The 20,813-nt window shown below is 36.2% G+C and overlaps 1 protein-coding gene and 1 long non-coding RNA gene across 3 annotated transcripts; one reads left to right on the top strand and one right to left on the bottom strand.

The window, feature by feature from the left end:
- On the bottom strand, positions 308 to 19,011 carry LOC109725178 (transcription factor BIM2-like). Of its 2 annotated transcripts, none has more exons than XM_020254269.1 (8): positions 18,740 to 19,011; positions 18,260 to 18,374; positions 14,780 to 14,849; positions 14,582 to 14,674; positions 13,367 to 13,535; positions 13,115 to 13,265; positions 11,405 to 11,505; positions 308 to 660 (listed from the first exon to the last, which is right to left on the bottom strand). In XM_020254269.1, exons 1-8 carry the CDS (start codon positions 18,810 to 18,812, stop codon positions 650 to 652), a joined length of 783 nt encoding a protein of 260 aa, XP_020109858.1. In that variant the 5' UTR covers positions 18,813 to 19,011; the 3' UTR covers positions 308 to 649. The 2 variants fall into 2 exon arrangements, with proteins under 2 accessions (XP_020109858.1, XP_020109857.1); XM_020254268.1 differs by having other exon boundaries at positions 11,405 to 11,543; positions 18,740 to 19,009.
- Positions 3,571 to 7,196, top strand: LOC109725179. The gene is made up of 4 exons (XR_002220208.1): positions 3,571 to 3,907; positions 4,003 to 4,461; positions 5,450 to 5,498; positions 6,766 to 7,196. It is a non-coding gene; the product is annotated as an uncharacterized LOC109725179 (long non-coding RNA).

Raw genomic sequence — 20,813 nt, 5'->3', positions numbered from 1 at the left:
AAAGGATCATGGTTAGCTCCCCGGGGCAACAATGCCTGCAATCCGACAAATATTTCACGTACCTCACCCATATCTTTGTCTTTAACAGTGAGCAATAGAAGAAAAATGGAACAGGAATTAAGTGGTTGAGCTTCAGGCGCGACAATGAACATCAGGTGCAGCAATGGCAATTTTTGTTCTAAATTCACAGGTGTATTAGTTTTTAGCATGGTACAAAATCAAGAAGACATATTCCTTCTTACAAGAACAAAAACCAGATGTTGTGGGAGCTTTTTTTGGGAGGGGGGGTGGGGGGTAGCGGGTTGGGTTGGTTAAAGAGTTTCCTAAAAAAGTAAACATACAAGAACACAAGCTGCTGTTGTACAATATCCTGATAAACCAAGATGTGAGGATGACAGACAACATGTACATTGAAGCCTCAGGCGGAAAGAGGCATGACAAAGGCATAGAAAGATCCTCTACCACAAGATTCACCACATGTTTCGAGTGAAATGGCTACAAGATAAATAAAAGTGATGCAAGGATAAAAATAAAAAATTAACTATAAAATTAACTATTATCTACTTTATGCCTCTTTGAAGGTTCCTCAGGTTCTTCACCACCGGTTGCCATCGGAAAGTCCTCCATTGTCTGGTTTGCAGGCGGGGCATCAATATGGTCCTATAAAACCAAGATACCTCAAATCGGAGCAAAATTGAAGCTGTGGGAAGATTTAATGTTCAAAAAACTGAAATAATTCAGAGGATGTGTGGTCTGGGAAATGTGCATGGATAATTTACCATTTTCATTTGATGATGATGCAAGTTAAGAATTCTAGATGCAAATGGATAAAAGTAACCATACATCTATAAGTTTGTTGATTGACTTTTTAATGTTAAGTTTGACACGAACATGAACCGTTCGAATTAAATGCGTGTACACCAACGCTGACAGTTTCATGCATCTCGAACGAGTAAAGATACGGCTCTCACAGATAGACTTATATTTTGTGCATATTTGGGCAAGGATTAAAATGCCCATCGGCACGAGCCATATCTACCGTGCCGTATCGTACCAGCAAGATATCGGCACGATATAGCCCTCGTACCGATGGCACAACTAAAAACCCTCTATTCTTGAAATTAGTAAGTAATTTTCTCAATAAAGTTCAAAAGATTTGATAAAAGTACGTAATAAATAATTGGCATATTTTGTTGCTAAAGAAAATAAATATTTCATGTCATTATGTATCGATACATATATTTTTTTTTTGTGACCGACAAGCATCGGCATGGCCCGGCACGCACCGTGCCAGCAAGTTTCCGGCACGACCCCGTGCTACGGCACTTAAATTCTTATATTTGGATGCAAGCCAAGATTTCAGACAAAAGGGAGCTAGGAACAATACCAAATCTAGGGCATAAAATTGATGAGACCGCCCTCAACTAGACGCCATTTAAAATAGATCTCAACTCTATGTATTATGGTTGGCATTCCACTCAACTTTTAATTGTTAAAATTAAGTTATTTTCCTGGAATGCAATAAGTTTCAGTAAAATCAATTGCTCCAGCCATCAGCATTTAACAGTTAACAAAATCTATAGCACTATCAGCTATAAAAAGTACTTAGAACAATTAAATATAACAACAACTATTTGCAAAATTTTCAAAATAATTGATGGGGTTAACTTACATAAAATAACCAAAAGTTGGGTAGGTGCAAATCAAAAGAAAATTAGTCAAGGGATCTATCTCAAAATGGCCTGTAGTTTAGGGCATTCCAGTATATTTCTCCCAAATACAAAATTTGTGTTAGAATGCATCGCTCCAAACTGCAATTTTGATGCCGATAGATAGATTTAATTTCTTTATTAGACGCTTCTCTGCTCCAAGAAAAAGACTTCTTCTAACTTAGTAGGTGCTTGGCCTAGCTTATGCAATCCCAGAAAGTACTTTCACACCTAGAAAGTCATTTGGGAGAAAAAAAAAATCAAAACTTTACTACATTGGTACACTGCAAAATGTGCGGTCACGAGGTCCATCGCAAAAGCCTTACATCTACAGCTTCTGCGGCTGCCAAGGCGGAACGCACTTCACCTTGCACTAAATTTTTTCTATAATGACTTAATTACCCTCAATCAATATATCAAATTCAACTCTGTCCAAGTCACTTCTCATAGACTTCACCCATCATCTCTCTCTCTCTCTCTCTCTCTCTCTCTCTCTCAAACTTTTTTTAAAAAAAATTAGCTCCCAAAAGCTCCCTTCAATTATCTTTTAACTTAACTAAAATAATTTATTCGAAGATAAAATATGAGAAGTTAAAAAAGTCAATAAAAGGATGAACGCTCAAATTGATCCTTAACTTTATTTTCTTTTATTAACATGTCATTAAATTTATTTGTTTTGATTCCAACTATTTTAGTCAATAAAATAGGTATTTATACTAATTAAAAGTTATTAGCTTTACTTGTCAGTTATAAATAAAGGTAACACCTTTTCAACGAAAAGGTAGTTTGCGCCCATAAAATTTTTGGAATTACTGATTAGCTTAAAAATTTCTAACTTAATTACTCATACTTAAATAAACATATGCATTAAGGGAGCCAATGTAACTAAAGAAAAAGTTTAAGGACTAATAGGCTATAGTTGAAGGGCTTTTGTAGTAACCGAGGTATTTTTCTGTGAATCTTCTAAAGATGGTGCATTTGTACGCAATTAGATGCGGTTTTCGATGAAACGAAAAATGCCACCTTTACGGTCTGCCAGTATAGTAAATCCGGTAATGGGCCCCGATGCATTTTGGCGTGATTTAGTAATATTTTGGGGATGAATTTGCATAAGTGCAAATTACTTGAATTGGAGTAATTATTCAAAAGCGCAGCATTTCATGTGAAAAATTTTGAAATTCTCATGAGTGGAAGGGCTCATGTGAAACTAGACTCAGAGGGGATCGCGTGGACTCAAGTTTTTCGAAATTCTGAAGCTTCTGTGGGAACTGGCATACAGTTGAAGCTGGAGAGGGAACAATCGGTTGAAGTATCTTTTTGAGAGAAGTATGGCATTGTGTATGCTAAACTGCAAATTTATTGTGGGAGAGACTTTTTGCGAAAAAGGGGTGTTAGATGCAATTGTTATAATAGTAGTATTTGTATATATATATATATATATATATATATATATATATATATATATATATATATATATATATATATATAGAACTAGGCCCGAATACTATTAATAGCACCAATGACTTGGTGCTATTTAGTTTTTACCCTTGGATTAAAAGATGTGCGATTAGGATGATGTGGTCTCATAGGGTTGAGTGGGTGGTTAGTTGAATAGTATAATTGAACGGATGAAAATGATAAAAAGGTAAATCTGACGGCCAGAAACTTGATAGCCACAAATGCTTCATGCTATCGATAGCATCCAGCCGAACTCTCTCTCTCCCTTCTCCTCCACCTCTCTCTTTATATATATATATATATATATATATATATATATATATATATATATATATATATATATATATATATATATATATAGGGATGCCTATCTAACCTAGCCCGTACACCCTCCCACCCGGTGTCGCCGCCGCCACCCCTCTGTTCTTCGTCGGCGTTCGACATGCTCCGGCGAGACTCCAGCCGAGAGTCTCTCCATCTCCCTCACCCTGCATATTGATACCTATATAGAGAAAGCTGACCACACCCCCTTCTTCCCTCCTTCCTCGACTTGAAGCTGACGCCGTCGACGCCTCGCCGGCACCTCGCTATCGTCACGTCGGAGCTTGGAGAACCCCTACGACCACCCACCCAAGCTGCGCCCCTCGCGCGACGTCAGTGCTCGACCCGTTTTGGGCCGCTGCTCTTGTTGCAGCCGCCGCGGCCCCGACCGCCGGACCTCCGATAGCCTTCCCCTGCGGGTTAGTGTCCCCCTACAACTCTTCCAACCCTCCATTAGGCTTGCTAACTCCCGGTTGAAGCTATTTTATTGCTCTTGCCCTGACTTGACTCGTAGGCTTTGCTCTTGGCCGAAGCACCGTCCCGGCCATCCGGTCCAGTGACTATCCGCTGGTGAGCACGGCACTTCTTGGCGTTGGTGTTAACCCGTGCTCCCCTGAATTTCAAGTAACGTTACCCCGAACCACTGTTTTCAATAGTGCCCACCATGTGTTCGATAAAATAACTGTTTATCACTTCTGCTTCTTCGAGCAATCTGATGGTCGGATTTCGCATGTCTTGGGAGCACGGCGATCAGCGCGCCTTCATCTACATGGTGCTCACATCGTTGGTGCATTCTAAGTGTATTGTGGAGTCGCGAACTCGTTCGGTACTCGAAACTTAACTCGTATAGCTTATTTTCACTCTCTACTGGCCAACAATCGTCGTTGCGACTTCAGTGCTAGTTCGCTGCAGCGAGAGGCGCGTCTTCGAGCCCCCATCCACCATTAGTCGACTCCTGGTTCGAGTAAATTTGGTAAAGCACCTAAATTTCCCTTTTTGCTACTATAATGATGTTATATATGTGATTTATGATGCATAGAGGTTGTTGCAATGCTTTAGCACCATGGGATGTATCCAACAGCAGTTCTTAGCCTCTTTAAATGTCCGGACTTGTTGTCCGAGGCGTAGATAACCTACCATGATCGATTGGTGTGAATCGACTTGAATCAAGTCGAATATGGTCCGATAGTGCGGCCTTCGGTTTGGTTATCACGAAAACAATGTTGTTGTTGTCCAGATTGTTTATAGAGCCTCGTTGGCTGGCCTTTTTGCGTTTTTGTACCCTCGTGGTAGCGAGTGCGTTGTGGGTGGCCCGGATACCGAAATAGATATCGCGAGACCCACTTTGAGTCACTTTTGGAGCTACAGCTCCCGTTGTCGATGCGTTTCCTTTGCGGCTGTCCCAACACCTAAAATAGTGTTTGGGGACGACAGGTTCGAGTTCAGGTGTTTTGGGTGTGCCTCGGAATGCTTCTTGACCAAAGTGGCATCCCGGTGGGTTTATATGAAAATCGACGGGTTCGGCAGAATGGTAGGAATGTCTAATGTTCCGCTTGTGTCGTGGCACATTGTGGGTGACCTTATGTCACCAATTGGTGATGTTGCAATATTGCGAGCATCATCGGGCCAATTGTACAGTGTGTGCATAGTGCGACACCAAAGTGGTGTCGGATCATCGGAACGACACTTAGAGGTTCGGTTGTAGCCTCATGCGACGGTTGTCGTTCAGTTTGGCGAGCACTTAGTGTGCAATCGTCTCATCACCTAAAGCGGTGAATCTTGAGATGTGGTTGTGACGTGGTGACTCCTTGTTGTGGCTTGGGCTTAGTTATGTATGCCAGTTATGGAATTGATGTTCCGATCGCACTATGGTATAGTAGTACAGGTTGATCATGTCAGATTGATATGGTTGACACGTAGGATACTCATTGAGGCTTTTGGTGATCATATGTCCTATACAGGTGACGGTTAGATACACTGATTGAGTCGAGGACTCAGGTACTTGGTGAGGTGGGTGCTCCATTTCGAAGTCGGTAAAGTTGTATCTTACTCGGTTTTCTTTCCACTTGATCCCTTCTATTAATTAAGTGGGACAACTAATTTTGACTTCACATTGGTTCATGCTTTTACTCTACATGCTTATTGATTGTCATGTTGATTATCATATAGATTTATAGACTCTTGATTGAGCTCTCTTGTATCTCGTGTATGACACGTCAAGTAGGTGATGACTTGGTAGAATATCCATCTGTGTATGCTTGGATCTAATAGATCAGTGCTTACTCCTTGATTAGTTGTGACTATATTAGTCTGTTGATTTATCTAGTATGAGATTAACCTTGTCGATCGGTGTTCATTCCCGCAGAATTTGATCTAAGGTTTGGATGACGTACTCCGTCATGATTGGGTCTTTAGCATGCTCACCTCTGTCATTTACATTATCGTTATCTTTCCTACATGCTTATTTATGTAGCATGCTAGTCGACTCGGATAGTTGGATCTTCATACTTCATTGGCATCCAGTGTGATTGCCTCTTAGCTCCTATTGTCGCCTACAGGCAGTGATTTGACTGTTAAGTCTAGATTATTGGAGCTTTGAGCATATACATATGACTATAGCTTGTACGGCACTGAAGGAGTCTTAGACAGGATTACTAATCCAAGGTACTTCAGTTGCCAGCCCAGTAGGAGGTGATGTTTCGTAAACAGCGTTCGCCACCCTGAGTTCTCACCCCCAGATTTGATATACACCGCGCTTAGACAGAGTTAGCGACTTCAGTTGTGGGTTGATGTGTCCCTCCGGAGTGGTACTTGACTTGTGGTCCTTGAGACCTATGTGCGAGCTTAGGCCGGGTCTTTATGACGAGCCACAGGGATTGGGTATACCTTAGACTACTTGTATGTCCAGTTGATGTATAGTATCTCGACTTGAGTCTTGCATGGTATCTAGCAGCTGTTTAGCTTACGGTAGCGACTTCCATCATGAGTGGGTCAGGTTATTGTGCATTCTTCATCTTGCTACCATAGTTGGTGATCCTTCATGTTAGCATATAACTTGTTTACAGTAGCGATACCTCTTACATGATTGTTCATGATGACTACTCACTGATTTTCTTTGCTACTGTGGTCGATACTTCATGGTTAGCATCTTGATTCGTGTTACAGTAACGGCATTATTTTGTATTTTAGATTATGACAGTTATCTATCTATTTGTGATGCTACTATAGTTGACTATTCCATTTCTGCTCTTGTTTATCGTACTCTTTTGTTTGCCAGTGAGTGCAGCTTCCCCTCATCAGCTGGTTGCCCCACTGGGAAACATATTTATATGTTTCTCACCCCACTGTTTTTACAAGTATCGCTGACAGTGCAGGTCGGGGCTCGGTGGGAGGACGCAGTAAGTTAGCGCCTAAATAGCTTGTGCTATGAATCTCGATTTCTAGTTTCAGATTTGACGTATCTCAGTAGCTTGTGATCTGGTTGTAGTTATGTGATATCATATGTATTCGGAGTTTTGTTGCCTTTCGGTTTTTCCTAATGTAGTGGTTTAGTCAATTCTGAATTTTGGTTTTGGAGTGATTTGTAGTTGTATAATTAAACTATCTTGTTCTGCTTGATTGTGATTCTGTATTTGTACTCTTACGCCGTGCATGTACAGGGGAGACTTTGTCCATGTGGGCAGGGGATGCCCTATGCGTGTGGCGGGTCTGTGCATGTCTCGGGCAAGGTTTACAAAAAAAAAAAAAAAATTTATATGCTTTCCGCAACTCGGTTTTTAAATTGGATGGTTTTCTCAAAATTTAGCTTTCCAAAAAGGGCCCGGGGCGTGACAGCTTTTCATGCACTTCAATATTTAATTAATTATTTTTTAAAATCTGATTCGCTATAGCACTTATGAGAATTTTTGTCAAACAGTTTTCTACAACAAACAATACTTTCATAACAAATCAGCTAAATACTCTACAGCTTTTTTTTACAGTACTGTAGAATTCCATTCCGCACTTTTCCAAAAGCACTATTTCCAACATCTTGACCAAACAGGCCCTGTAGCCTAAGTTAGAAGCCTTTAAAGAACTAACTTCTTTATAAATAAAATTGAATATTGCTTACAAAAGAAAACAAGGTCTTATTTATAGGCCTAAAATTATTATAATAATCCTAATATGATAAGGTAACTAAACAAAAATAGTATAAATTAAAAGATACTCCTAATGTAGTACACATCTCATATACAACGTTCCAAAATGCATTCTATGCGGCCCCATATGCAGCCACATGTGGTGCGGTGCCCAAACTGCACCTTTATTTCGTCTCTCTCTCTCTCTCTCTCTCTCTGAGCACTCCCTCTCTGAACGCCCTCTCTCTCTCTCAACGTCCTCTCTCTCTCTCTCTGAATGATTTGAATTATTCTAATTTATTAAATTTTTATAACAATATTATTAGTGCATTGATGGGCATGTAGGGCTGGCAAAAGAGCGTGCCGACTCGCGTTTGGCTCGATATTCAGCTCGCTCAAGCTCGACTCGAAATTAAATGAGCCGAGCTTGAACAAAAAAAAAAAACTTGAAATTCATTTCTCGAAAACGAGATATAATTATATATATAATATATATATATATTATATATATATTATTATTTATAATATGCCGTTAATATACACCGGTAGTCCCCAACCTTCGCACCAATTTTTACTCGAGTCCCCAACCTTTTTTTTTTTGCAATTGAGTCCCTAATCTCTTGATTTTATTACAATTACGTCCCAACCGTTAAAAAAACTGTTAAAATTAACGGAATCGCCACGTCAGCGTCTATGTGACAACCTTTTGCATGTCAATTTAGGTTCCTAAACTTTACACGTTTTTCATTTTAGTCCTTAAAAATAAAAATTCAAAATTTTAAATTTAAATTCAAAAATAATATTAAAATTAAAATTTTAAACTAACAAGAAATTAGAATTTTGAATTTGAATTTGAATTTAAACCTGAATTAAAATTTTGAATTGAAATTCAAATTTTAAATTTAAATTTTTAATTGAATCTAAATTTTGAATCCAAACTTAAAATTTTGATTTTGATTTTGATATTTAAATTTACATTTAAAATGAAAGTTTTGAAACCGAAATTTAAATTTAAAATCTGAATTTTAATTTAAAATCATATTCAAAATTTTGATTTTAAATTTTAAATTTGAATTCAAAATTTTAATTTTAATTTAAGATTTGATTTCAATTCTAAATTTGAATTTAAACTTCGAATTCAAATTCACATTTTGAATTTGATATTTCAAATCGAAGTTTGAAATTAAATTAGAATTTAGAATTCCAAATGTGAATTTGAATTTAAAATTAAAATTTAAAATTTAAAATTAAATACAAAATTGGAATTTGAATTCCAATTTAAATTTGAATCCAAAATCAAAATTTAAATTTAAAATTTAAATCTTAAATTAAAATTATTTTTTGAATTTATAAATTTAATGGGTTAATTACACCATTAGTTCTCAACCTTTGCACCGTTTTTCAATTTGGTCCCCAACCTTTTTTTTTTGCAATCTGCTGACACAGCGCCACCGTGGCGCTGACACGACGCCTCCGTGGCGCTGACATGGCGCCTCCGTGGCATTGACATGGTGCTGACATGGCATTTTCCGTCAATTTTAACAGCTATCTAACGACTAGGACTTAATTGAAATAAAATCAAGAGATTAGGAGCTTGATTGCAAAAAAAAAAAAAAGTTGGGGACCAAATTGAAAAACAGTGTAAAGGTTAGGGACCATTGGTGTAATTAACCCAAAAAATACAAATATAATATATTTTAATTATATGTAAGCTGAGTAAGTAACCTGAATTTAGTTAAAATTTGGCTAATATTGTTGGCCCATAAAAACAAACCCAACAGACCAACAAAAAGGCAAAATCCCACTAAATTTACACTTTCTCCCTCTCTTTCTTATACAAAACCCTAAACTAATCTCTTTCTCTCTCTCTCTCTTTCTCTCTCTTTTCTCTGTCTCTCACCTCAAGAGGCTAAGCCTAAAGCCTCCCACGTTCTCTAAGTTCTCTTTATGTTGGTGTGTTTAAATATTTAGTATTGTTGCTTTTATGATACTTGTTATTTGTTATCGTTATCAATATGATCACTTAGTGTTTTTTCCTTATTATATGTGTTGTTGTCTTATTCTCATCAAAATTTTGGCTAGATATTGATATTATTTCAAAAATCTTGAACATTTACTTTGAAAATAATATATTGGATCTACTTTATTTATCGAAATATGCTTAGCTAATTTTCCAATGTCGAGAAATTATAGTTTGATATGATTTTGTTACATTATAGTAAAAAAGAATGCCATTAGTTGTGTGCTTGAGAAAATATACCAAATATTTTTAAGATAAAAAATTATTGTTTATACAAAATTTTAATTTTAGTTATATATGATTGGATAGTTTAATCCAATATTTGCCTATATATTTTATTCATTTTTTGACCGCATAGATGAAAAGGAATAATATAGAGATTGAAGGCGGAAGAGAAGACATGTGAGGCTGAAAAGATTAGATATTCAACTCATAAGTTATTTTTTTCATATTATAATATCATACTTCATATAATTATTCTGTATTTTGAACTATTAGACATGTTTTTGCATCAAATTGTAAATAATGTTCTATACAAATTAAACTACTGATCATATGATATTGAGAATTTCATGCAGCTCATTTAGCGCTCGAGCTCACTCAACTCAAAATTAGGCTCGCTCGAGCTCAGCTCGAATTAATTTCAAGCCGAGCTTGAGCCTAAATTTAGACTCAAAATTCATTTCAAGTCGAATTTGAGCTGAGGTAAGCTCGCTCGAGCTCGGCTCGTTTCCACCCCTACCAGGCATGTTATGCATTTTTATAACAGTAAATTTATATAACACTTTATGTAACGGATCCTAGAATCATTTTTAAATTTTTACAAAATATCGAATTTAATTAATTGAGTAAAATACTAAAATCATTCAATTTAAAATTTTTAAAAAATAAAAGCAAAGAAGATCACGGTCAATAAAAATAAAGTTCAGTGGGCATGTTAGAATCTATATGGCCAACAGTTGAGGCCTTGAGGGTGTAAACTGAATAGAAAAATTTTAAATATAAAACTTTAATTTCATTTGATGTTCTTTATGTTCTACTTCTAATGCATTAAAAATTAGAAATAGCAAGCGCTTTACCCCACATCAACTTTAGATCTGATTCTATTACTCAAGGATATTATCTACGTCCTGCCTCAACCAATCCAGGCTGGAAGTATGGGCATCTTGTTAATAAAAATGGTGCAAACACCGTCATTTGAATTGTTACTTTAGTTATGATGTTAGGAAGCATTTATATATGTTTTAATATCTATAAATATTTTTTTTATAATTTAACAGTGGAACCACATATGCGCCTGCATACCGCATATGCATTATGCCATAGGAAACTGCATGAATACCCTATACTGAATTTTGGATCATTGGTGACTAATAAATTCAGGTCATCAAAAGGCATCAAATATGTTGTAATTTGATATAAAAGTCTGAGGGAACTAACACTCCGTCCTAAAATTCCTAACCATTACAAGGCTGAAGATTAGGTGTCTAAGGTATAACAAAGCCACACAAAATATAGAAGTATTTTCAATCATCCATAAAACAGAACGTAAGGGGGAAGAGAAAGCAATAAGCGAAAATGTACAGGAAGAATTACAAATCAAGAGATGAGTTCCGAAAGAAATCTCCAAATTTATAAGCGCCAATACAGAAACATAAGGTCAAGGAATTTTAAAAATGTTGCAAAACAGCTATACCTTGGTGTTGGACAAAGTTTATAAGCGCCAATACAGAAACATAAAGTCAAGGAATTTTAAAAATGTTGAAAAACAGCTATACCTTGGTGTTGGACAAAGTAGTACCGCTGGTAGGTCTTCCACAACTTGCTCGTTTGCCTAGATTGACTTGGACGCTGACAGTAGCTTGTGACAAATCTATACCTGAACTTTCCATTGCATGAGTTAGTGCTGCGAATAAGCTGTTTCACAAAGACAACCCAAAGTTAAAGTCAATCATTAATTATGTTTTAACTGAAAAGAAAATACATATCAAAATAAGGAGTCATTAGCGGTTACTTTGAAGGGCTGTTAAAATAAGAGCTCTTACCACAAAATATAGTAAGCCGATTAGAGTAAATAAATAAAGTTCCTAAAGAAGAAAATGGTGGTTATTTGAATGTGCTACTGTCCAAGTTTTTGTTGAAATCTCTGGAAGTCACCAATCCCAAGAATGACAGTAAGAATATTAAGCATACCAAATATATAGAACTCAACCCAGCTAAAAGAACATCAATGGGCACTGGTGGAAAGCAAAATAGTTTAAACCAGCTGATATGTTCAAGCAAAATATGCCATACAATTTCAGATGTAGACCATTAAAGGTATGCTACAATACTTAAAGAGCCTTGTAAGAAAAGGAACTATTACGTTTCAGAAACCTATGTATGATGCATTGAACAACAGTTCTTTGTTGAAGTAATGAGCATTGACTTTGGAAAGAGCTCATACCTACAAAGTAAGACTCCAAAATTATGTTTCGGAAAACCTATTTCTTAAACATTGAATAATAGATCTCATGGGAAAATAACAAAGAATTGACCTTTATGTACTGCTTTAAGACCTCTAAACTAACTAACTAACTAACTATACACACAGGTTTTGCATTTTTAAGGTTATTACATCCAATGGTCCACATTTCAACAAATAGTGTTAAATTCCACAAGCCTAGCATCGCCATCAAGTTACAATAAAATACAGAGCTCCCAACTGTGAAAACCATATAACTCAACAGCATCTATGAATTGTGACTAAAAAACTAACAACAGTAAAATTAGAGACCGTTGACCTACAAACCTAAATTTCAGCAGTAAAATATGATGCTTTCTGTTAAGCTATGCTGCAGAAAACTTCAAATATCAGTACGTCTCAAAATGCTTCCATGAAGATCAACATTTTCCAATCTCAATTTAATTAACAGCCAATGAAGTTTGTGTTGTCTTTACATTTTCATTATTTCATCAGCTTGATAGGCATATTCTCAAAATAATAATAAAATTAATAATGTGAATCTAGTTTTAAGACAATCCAGGTGCTTGACACCATGTTTATCATCATGGATAAAGCTGTCAGAAGCTTAACCACTGATTTTATCCTCACACCATGGCCACCAAGTAGAGTACCTAGTAAAGATACAAGGACACTGTACTTAACACCTCAAATCATGCTGCTCACAAGGACACTACAGAAAATTACACTGATAAAAAAGGCAAAGGAATCCTAGATCGATTTTACAACAGTCAGATATCATATACCTCCTGACAATAAGAAGAAAATCAAATAGGAGAATAAAGCACCCTTCCAAGAAAAGCCGTTGGGAAATTTTATATATGGCAGCGGAAATATCAATTATTGATGTATAATGTATCCATGAAATACAATTGCATTGCTGAAAGTGTAAAATGAATGCCCAAAAAAACAAAAAGAGCAGCACAATTTCCTAAGTCCCAAATAAATAAAGAAAACAATAAAAACTGTTACATCTTGAACTCACTTTTGAGAGTAGAGACTGGATACTGAAATAGTACCCTCGTCAATCATCAACTCTTCCTGGTCGGCCGCCATATCGCTGGTAATAGTACAGTCAGCTGCACATGAAGATCTTTGCCATTGGGATTGAGACTGAGGCTGAGATGCCACATTATCTAATTAAAAAAGCAACACTGTTGGGGATGAGTAAATCAAGTCTCCCTTTGTACAAAGAAATATAAGTTAGATTTCAAAAAAGCTGGCAATGAATATGTACCAGCAGTCAAGTCTGATTCCATGACATTCTGAGAGTTTGAAAGCATTGCAGGAGTAGGTGACATGCTATTATCTACAAGTTTTCCTGAGAAAGTGAATCCTGGGATCGGACCAACTCTTGTGGCATGAGAGAGATCAGATATACCATCAGCAGGTACTCGGTTATTGCTCTACAAGTACAAGAGTAAAGAATACGTCATATAATTTTCTTAGGTATCGTCGTGCAAATCTTGTCTGAAAATAGACATGTCTTTAGACAAGTTAGAAATTATTAGGTAATTAACGTGGAATAATTATATGCTTTTCCAATGCTTTCAAAAGAATGCCACTAGTTAGAGGAAGGGCAAGACCAATTATGTTGGCAAAGTACACAAGGGATATATGTACACGAGGGATATATTGTAGTAAATGTTGATATCATGATATTAAAGGACAATTTCTACATACACAAAAACAAAGTAGTCCTCGGATTCATTCATTTGTATTCAAAAAATGGCATTGTGGATTTCGATTAAATATAATTTCTTGGCAATTACTATGTTGCAAAAGATTTCAATGATTGAACGATAGAAAGCGTGCTAACATAATATGCAAGTCCTGAGATTACTCGTTACTGAGAACAAACCAGTACATAACAATAACTCTTTATAAACATCATCAAAAAATTAGAAGAAAGAAGCCTCACATTCTAGGTACCTACCTTAAAATGTAATATCAATTTTTTGAAAACTTATACTATATAGCACTAAAAATGCCCTAATCAACAAATAACATTTATTATGCAATTAAGCAACAGTGATATTGCTACTTCACAGAGAGGGAGAAATATAATAGCTAAGAAAATAATTAGCAATTGTACATTAGAGGCACTCAAATGAAACCACCAAGGTGCTGTAAACTAACTATCTTCGTATATTACAGGTACTTAATGAATGAAGTATGAATATAACAATTGCATGGATATGTGATTGTAGCAAAAGCACTATCCATTAAAATTTTGTTACAAACACTCCTGGGAAGTCAACAAATTTTCTAGTTGATATAGTACTGGACTCATATAATATAATACTATTATACAACATATACAATGCACTAAGATGGCCATATACATATGCATACGGAAAGTGAAGTACCGTTATCTGCTCGCACCTCTCATTCAAAGTCAGAATAAAATAAAAAAATGCATGCAAAGTTGATTCATTAAAGAGATCATTACCCATGGTGTTAGTTTTACATTATCCTGATTCCATTCTGGGTAGGATTCATACTTTTGCACCTTCTCTTGAAGAAACTTAACATACTCAATAACCTGAATAAAGAGAGAGTATTATACAGCATCTTTGAGGAGCCTTTAATAGCAAAAACAAAAGAAAAATATTTATAATCACCACATTATAAAATTATGCAGTATTACCTCCAACAGAAATGTAGCTTTATCTCTCTTTTGATCACTATGTGGTATGAGGTCTCTAAGTGTCTGAAATCTGCATGGAAGTTTTACTACCAAGATGTTAGAACATAAGATAATAGCACCTTACCAAGAGATCAGACCAGATTTCAGTTTAAAGCTATGAAAGATAATTATTATAAGCATCACATTAAGGGATATAAAGAAAAATTTTGGAGCCTTTGTCTTGCAAAAAGCACTATTCCATGTTGAATTAAAGATAACCACTGTTACGTAGCAGCACAGAAACATGGGATAATGGATATTTACAAGAACACTTCATTCACCTTTTTGTCTTATTTAACCTATCACATGACCTAATAAACAAACAAAAAAGATATCTAATTCAGAAGACATGACTACGACAATCAGATCAAAAGATACCCGTAAGTAATAAAACAAGGTACAATCAAATTCTAAGTTAGCCAAAAATAAAAAATGATTAACTCAAATAATAGCAATTTCCTTGGAACGTTATCCCACAAAAATTTAGGCCACTATGATGGACAAAAAATATGTGGTAACTGTAGCTTTCATTCGGAGGGTAAATGGGAAATCATTTTTTAACAACAGATTATCTTTAAAGCATACAGAGGCAAAAGAAGAAAACAACCGAAGAAAAAGTTTAAGAAATGCCACGAAGAAGCTGATCACCCTCCAGTCATCGATCAATTTTTTCTACGCAGGCACATTTAGGGAAAGGAAAGATATTCGATAGCCGCTAATTCTTAGTCAACCAGCTCTTTATCGCATACAAGTTGCACCTGAAATCCCTACATTTTATTCATAGAGACATAGACCATCTCCAAAATTGTATCTTCTGAAATTAGTTTAAATTTTAGGTTCACAACCTTTTGGATGCTACATGAGATGAATTTGTCCTCAAATGGAAAGATCATAGTCACTAAGTTTGCTCTCTTACTCCCCAAGATCCTCAGATTTACTTATATCTCTAGCTACAGTCATCCGACAAAATAACTTTTGGCTGCAATTCTAAGGCCAAGGTAATTTAAGTAGTCATGTTGGTGTTTTTGCCTTATCGAAAAGCTCGCATGCAATGACGATAAATTCATGATGCAGGATTCTCTGATATCATATATATGTATATATATGTATATATGTGTATATATGTATATACGTGTATTCGTTAAACTAGCAAGTATTCCATACTGGCCATTAAAAATTGTCAATTTTGTGAGCTTTTGATCGTAAGGTAAATGACGTCTAAAAATTATGAAATTTGATTTCTAGAAGTTTTAAATGCTCTAGAAAATGTTTAACGGTATGGATCGTCGATTCGCAAGCTCTATCATCGAAAATGACTTATGAGTACGAAGGCTATCGTACTCATAAGAGTATAGTAGCCGGACTCTATGTGTATATATATATATATATATAGGCCATGGCTACTATACTATTATGAGTATTGGAGCCCTCGTACTCATAAGTTATTTTCAATGATGGAGCTTCCGAATCGACGATCCACTCCGTTAAATATGATCTAGAGGTATTGAACTTCTAGAAAATAAATTTTGGAAATTTTCGAATACATAATAAAGTCCACAAGTGGGCATAAAATAAGCCGGGTCAAGAATCGACAGCGACTCCTAAAAACAGACTGATCGGATCCTTCAGAGTTATTGATCTTTATCTATGTAGTGAATAGAATTTTCTATCAAAAATTCGACAAATTCCGATTCTTTCACACCGTTAAACTAGCAAGTATCCCATTCCGGCCGTTAAAAATTGTCAAATTTGTGATTTCTTGATCGTAAGGTAAATGATGTTGAAAAATTATAAAATTTGATTTCTAAAAGTTTTAAATGCTGTAAATAACGTTTAACGGTGTGGATCGTCGATTCGGAAGCTCTATCATCGAAAACAACTTATGAGTACGAGAGCGATCGTACTCATAATAGTATAGTAGCCGGACCCTATATATATATATATATATATATATATATATATATATATTGAGAGAGAGAGAGAGAGAGAGAGAGAGAGAGAGTTGAGCTGGAATGCTATCGGTAGCAAACGGACTCCGTTGCCACCCATTTGTTTTTTATGATCGAGCCTCCAAATCAACAAACGCTACCATCGAACATAATCTACACCACTTGAAGTATCTAGAAACCAAATTTCATACTTTTCCGATTGTATCCTCTTGTCCATCAAGTGGACACAAAAAAGAACGGCTGAAAATAAATATCCTCTAAAAAGTGATGATAGGAATCTTGTAATCAAGATCGAGAGTATAGATCTTCTTCCAACTAGTTTAAAGAATTTTCTAACCAAAATTCAATTGATTTGGATATTTTTACACCGTTAAACGAGAAAACACCTCATATCGACCATTAAAATTACAAATTTTGAAACCCTTTGATCATTAGGTCAATGATGTCGAAAAGATTTGAAATTTGGTTTCTAAATACTTCAAGTGGTATAGATCAAATTCAACGGTGCTAATCGTCGATTTGGATGCTCCATTATCGAAAACAAATGAGTGGCAACGGAGTCCGTTTGCTACTAATAGCATTCCAGCTCAACTCTATATATATATATATTATCAAAAGCAAGTCAGGATGCAGGGTCCATCACTTTAGATTCCCATTTTCCCCTCCTTTGAGTTCTCACCTCACAAACCACAAAAACCAAAATCAATAAAAAGATAATAAATATAAAATATAATAAAATAATATTAAAAAATTATTAAAAAATATTTCATCAATCATAATCATAATATATGATCATATCAAATTCGATTGGAAATTCTAACGAGTACTAGCATCTGTTTTACCAGTTACATCACTTAAAATCTTATAGTAAGCACACTTTCCACCAGCCACCCTCACCTTTCAATTTTTTGTAATTAAGCTATTCAGGTTACTTAGTTGAACATTTTATTAAATTTAATGGCTCTATTGGCTATTAGCCATTAATTGTTCCCACTTCTTTTGCCGCAAAAGTGATTAAAATCATGAAGCTTTATAAAATCATCAGCGAATTCAATTAAATTCTCAATTTATATGACTAGAATATTTTAAATTCCAAAAGATTCGGAAGTCAAGGAAGCATCAATTTAGAAAATTGAGTCGAGGAGGCCATTGCAAAACAGCCTTTATGGCTGAGGCCTAAGAGGCTGCCCATACACTTATACCTTAATTACGCTTATCAAGCATAATACATACTCCTGATATTGAAAATATTCGGTTCCATTATTACCACCTTGCCCTTCCGCAAGGGGCATTTGCTAGTAAACCATGCAAGACGTGTTCGATAACAAAGGATTGAAGAACTTGTACTTTTCTTGTTTGCCCCTTTTTTACTCTAAAAACAAGATCAGAACAAGAAACGTCCAGGAATATTAAAGAACAACAGATAATTATGCAAATTTCAGACGAAACAGAAGCATATCAACCGCTACATGTCTTCTGGAGAAGGACATGCCTGTCATTGATTTTGCACCTCCGACGCTGCTCCATCGCAGAGTGCTTCGATCTTGGCGTGGTTGGGGTGCCTAGCTTCTGCTCACCGCTCTTCCCGTCCACCTTCACCATCAGCTCTGCTATAACAGATCATCCAAAAATTAGAGAAAAATAAGACAACAAAATCAGGGTGGACAGAAAACCATGTTGTTGCGGCGTGGGAATCTGTTCCCGAGCAGCCACCAAACTCATTTTAAACAAATCAGAATAAAAGAAAAGCAAGAGCCCAAAGACATGTTGTTGCAGAATAAGAGACCCTGTTCGACAAAAGAAAAAGATTGAAATAGACAAGAAGAGGGATTTTCGCTCGCTGAACGAAAAGAGGAGGGGAGGACGGAAGAGAGGAAGTACTACATAAAAAATGGGCAAAAAAAAAAAAAAAAAAAAATGCTAAGAAACAGAGAGAGAAAAAAACAGCTAAGAGAAACAAACATTAATTGACCTTGGTGCGAGGAGGAGCTGAGTCTCCTCCCGAAGTCGCCCTCGTCCTCGCTGGATCTCGAGGCCGACTCCATGAGCACCGAAGATCCCGTGCCTTGATCCGCGGCACTCAGGCCTTCTCAGAAGCTCCCCCAAGGCGAGGACAGAAACCCTAGCAGAGTCTTCGGAGAGCACGAGAGAACCCGCCCTCGCCCGGATGTGTTATTAATTCAAGTTGGGAAAAGCAGCCAGCCTTCCGCGGAGGCATGCCGTCTCTCTCTCTCTCTCTCTCTCTCATACATTTTAACCACCGTTTCAATTACTACTTTATATTAAGAAAAATTACATTAATTATCATCTCACACTTTATCACCATGTCAAGTAAAAAATTTCAGTGAAACAAATTGACATATTATCATATTATAACACATATCAACGTTATATCTAATTTATACCTCAAAATATACAAAATTATTAAATTACGGAGATCTTCTATTTTGCCAATATTATAAAAAAAGATAATTTATTGAGCAATTTATTCAATTTAGATAATTTTATTGAATTACTTATAGATAACTTTACTATCACACTCAAGGACCCAGCAAAAGTCCATCCGGTTATATAAGATGTCACGTCTCGGGGTTTAGCCTAATCTGGGCTTGCCAACGCATGTACAAGAAAACCTGTGTATACAAAGTAACAAAAGTATCTGTAAAGAATATAAGAGTTACTATAAGGATGTAATAGAACAGTAAAGAAATTATTAAAACTAAAATATCGCACTGTACATACGTGGGATCTAAAGAGTACAATAAAGAAATTCATTCGTACAAACATCATCTCTCGCAACTCTGAAATATGAAACATGTACATCCGTATGTACAATATCTACAACCAAAAACTGTCTCTAAAAGGTACTCTACTAGGAAAACTCACCGAGTATGAATTTAACTCGCGACTCTCTTATCTCGATCAGTAGCAACAGCGGAAACAGAGGGCTTTGTAAGAAAAATGAGTAACAACCAACATGAGAACTACTATAAACAAGTTGTTCTCGGTGAGTATCGTTACCGATGCCAACGGTCTACCCACTAAATCTACGAAACTAAAAAATATGCTGGGCAAGTAAAGAAGTAAAAATAGTAAAGCTGAAAAGAAATTTATAGCGACGATTCTATTACACTACTAATGCTCAAGTCAAATTATCACTATAATGTATGCATCAACTATCTATCAAACTGATAATCACTAACTCAATTCAAAGGGACCGCCATAAAGCCGATCCAGCCTATGCCAACCTATTACTACGCACCACCCTCAGGGATGGTTGAACTAAGATAGGACGCCAAAAATGTTGTTGCGACTTTAAAGCACAAAAGGGCCAAGCTCCGGAGTGGCACTTGAGGAGTGCGACCCCATCGAAAAGAAAGGAATCTACATACTCTGTCGAGCTCAAATTTGGCTCATACAAGCTGTAGCCGATGCAAATGATCAATTAGATCAAAAAATTGAAGTTCATGTGCTCTCAGCGCAATATGACGTAAAAGGAGCGCAATATGACGCAAAAGGCAAAGATTAGGATTCATCATTAGTCCAAACGGTACTCGACAATGAGAATTAGGCTAAACTCTACTGTAAAAATTTACTTGGCACCTCAACACAAGCGTAAATACAACCTACACTAATATAAGGACTGAGATTTTTGCAGTGTAGCTAAACTCTCAGTTGACGATGTTTTTGTGTGTAATTTAATTATAAAAGCACTCGTCAAATTTCAGACAAAAATGAGTTAAAATGAAGATTTTACGCGATTTCCAAGTTTCACTTAAAGTGAATAGTAACTCAATTTTCTGGAGAAGCCACGGTGTGAAGTTGGCTTCTGGCTCATACCGGACTCCGTTTATAGCAGTCCAATAGCTCGTTTCGAACGGTTCAGCTATTCTGGAACTATTGGCGTTGACGGATTTTGAGTTTGACGCATGAATTTCGAGAAAATCCGAAAATACATGTTTTATATGTAATTGTGCGTCATTTCTGCCTTTTGGAGAGAAAACGGATTTCGTCGCGAATCAGCGGTCGATCGAGGTGAACCAAAT

This window comes from Ananas comosus, linkage group 19, assembly GCF_001540865.1.
Source record: "Ananas comosus cultivar F153 linkage group 19, ASM154086v1, whole genome shotgun sequence".
NCBI lineage: Eukaryota > Viridiplantae > Streptophyta > Magnoliopsida > Poales > Bromeliaceae > Ananas > Ananas comosus.
The sequence above is the reverse complement of the archived record's forward strand: the minus strand, read 5'-3'. Positions and strand labels throughout refer to the sequence as shown.

What these genes read in the sequence shown, in the direction of transcription:
- LOC109725178 (XM_020254268.1), bottom strand. Translation starts at nt 18,812, where the DNA reads ATGGAGTCGGCCTCGAGATCCAGCGAGGACGAGGGCGACTTCGGGAGG. An exon ending in CAGCTCCTCCTCGCACCAAG is followed by an intron (nt 18,375 to 18,739) that starts GTCAATTAATGT and finishes CTGTTATAGCAG; the next exon opens with AGCTGATGGTGAAGGTGGAC. An exon ending in ATGTAAAACTAACACCATGG is followed by an intron (nt 13,536 to 14,581) that starts GTAATGATCTCT and finishes TTGTACTTGTAG; the next exon opens with AGCAATAACCGAGTACCTGC.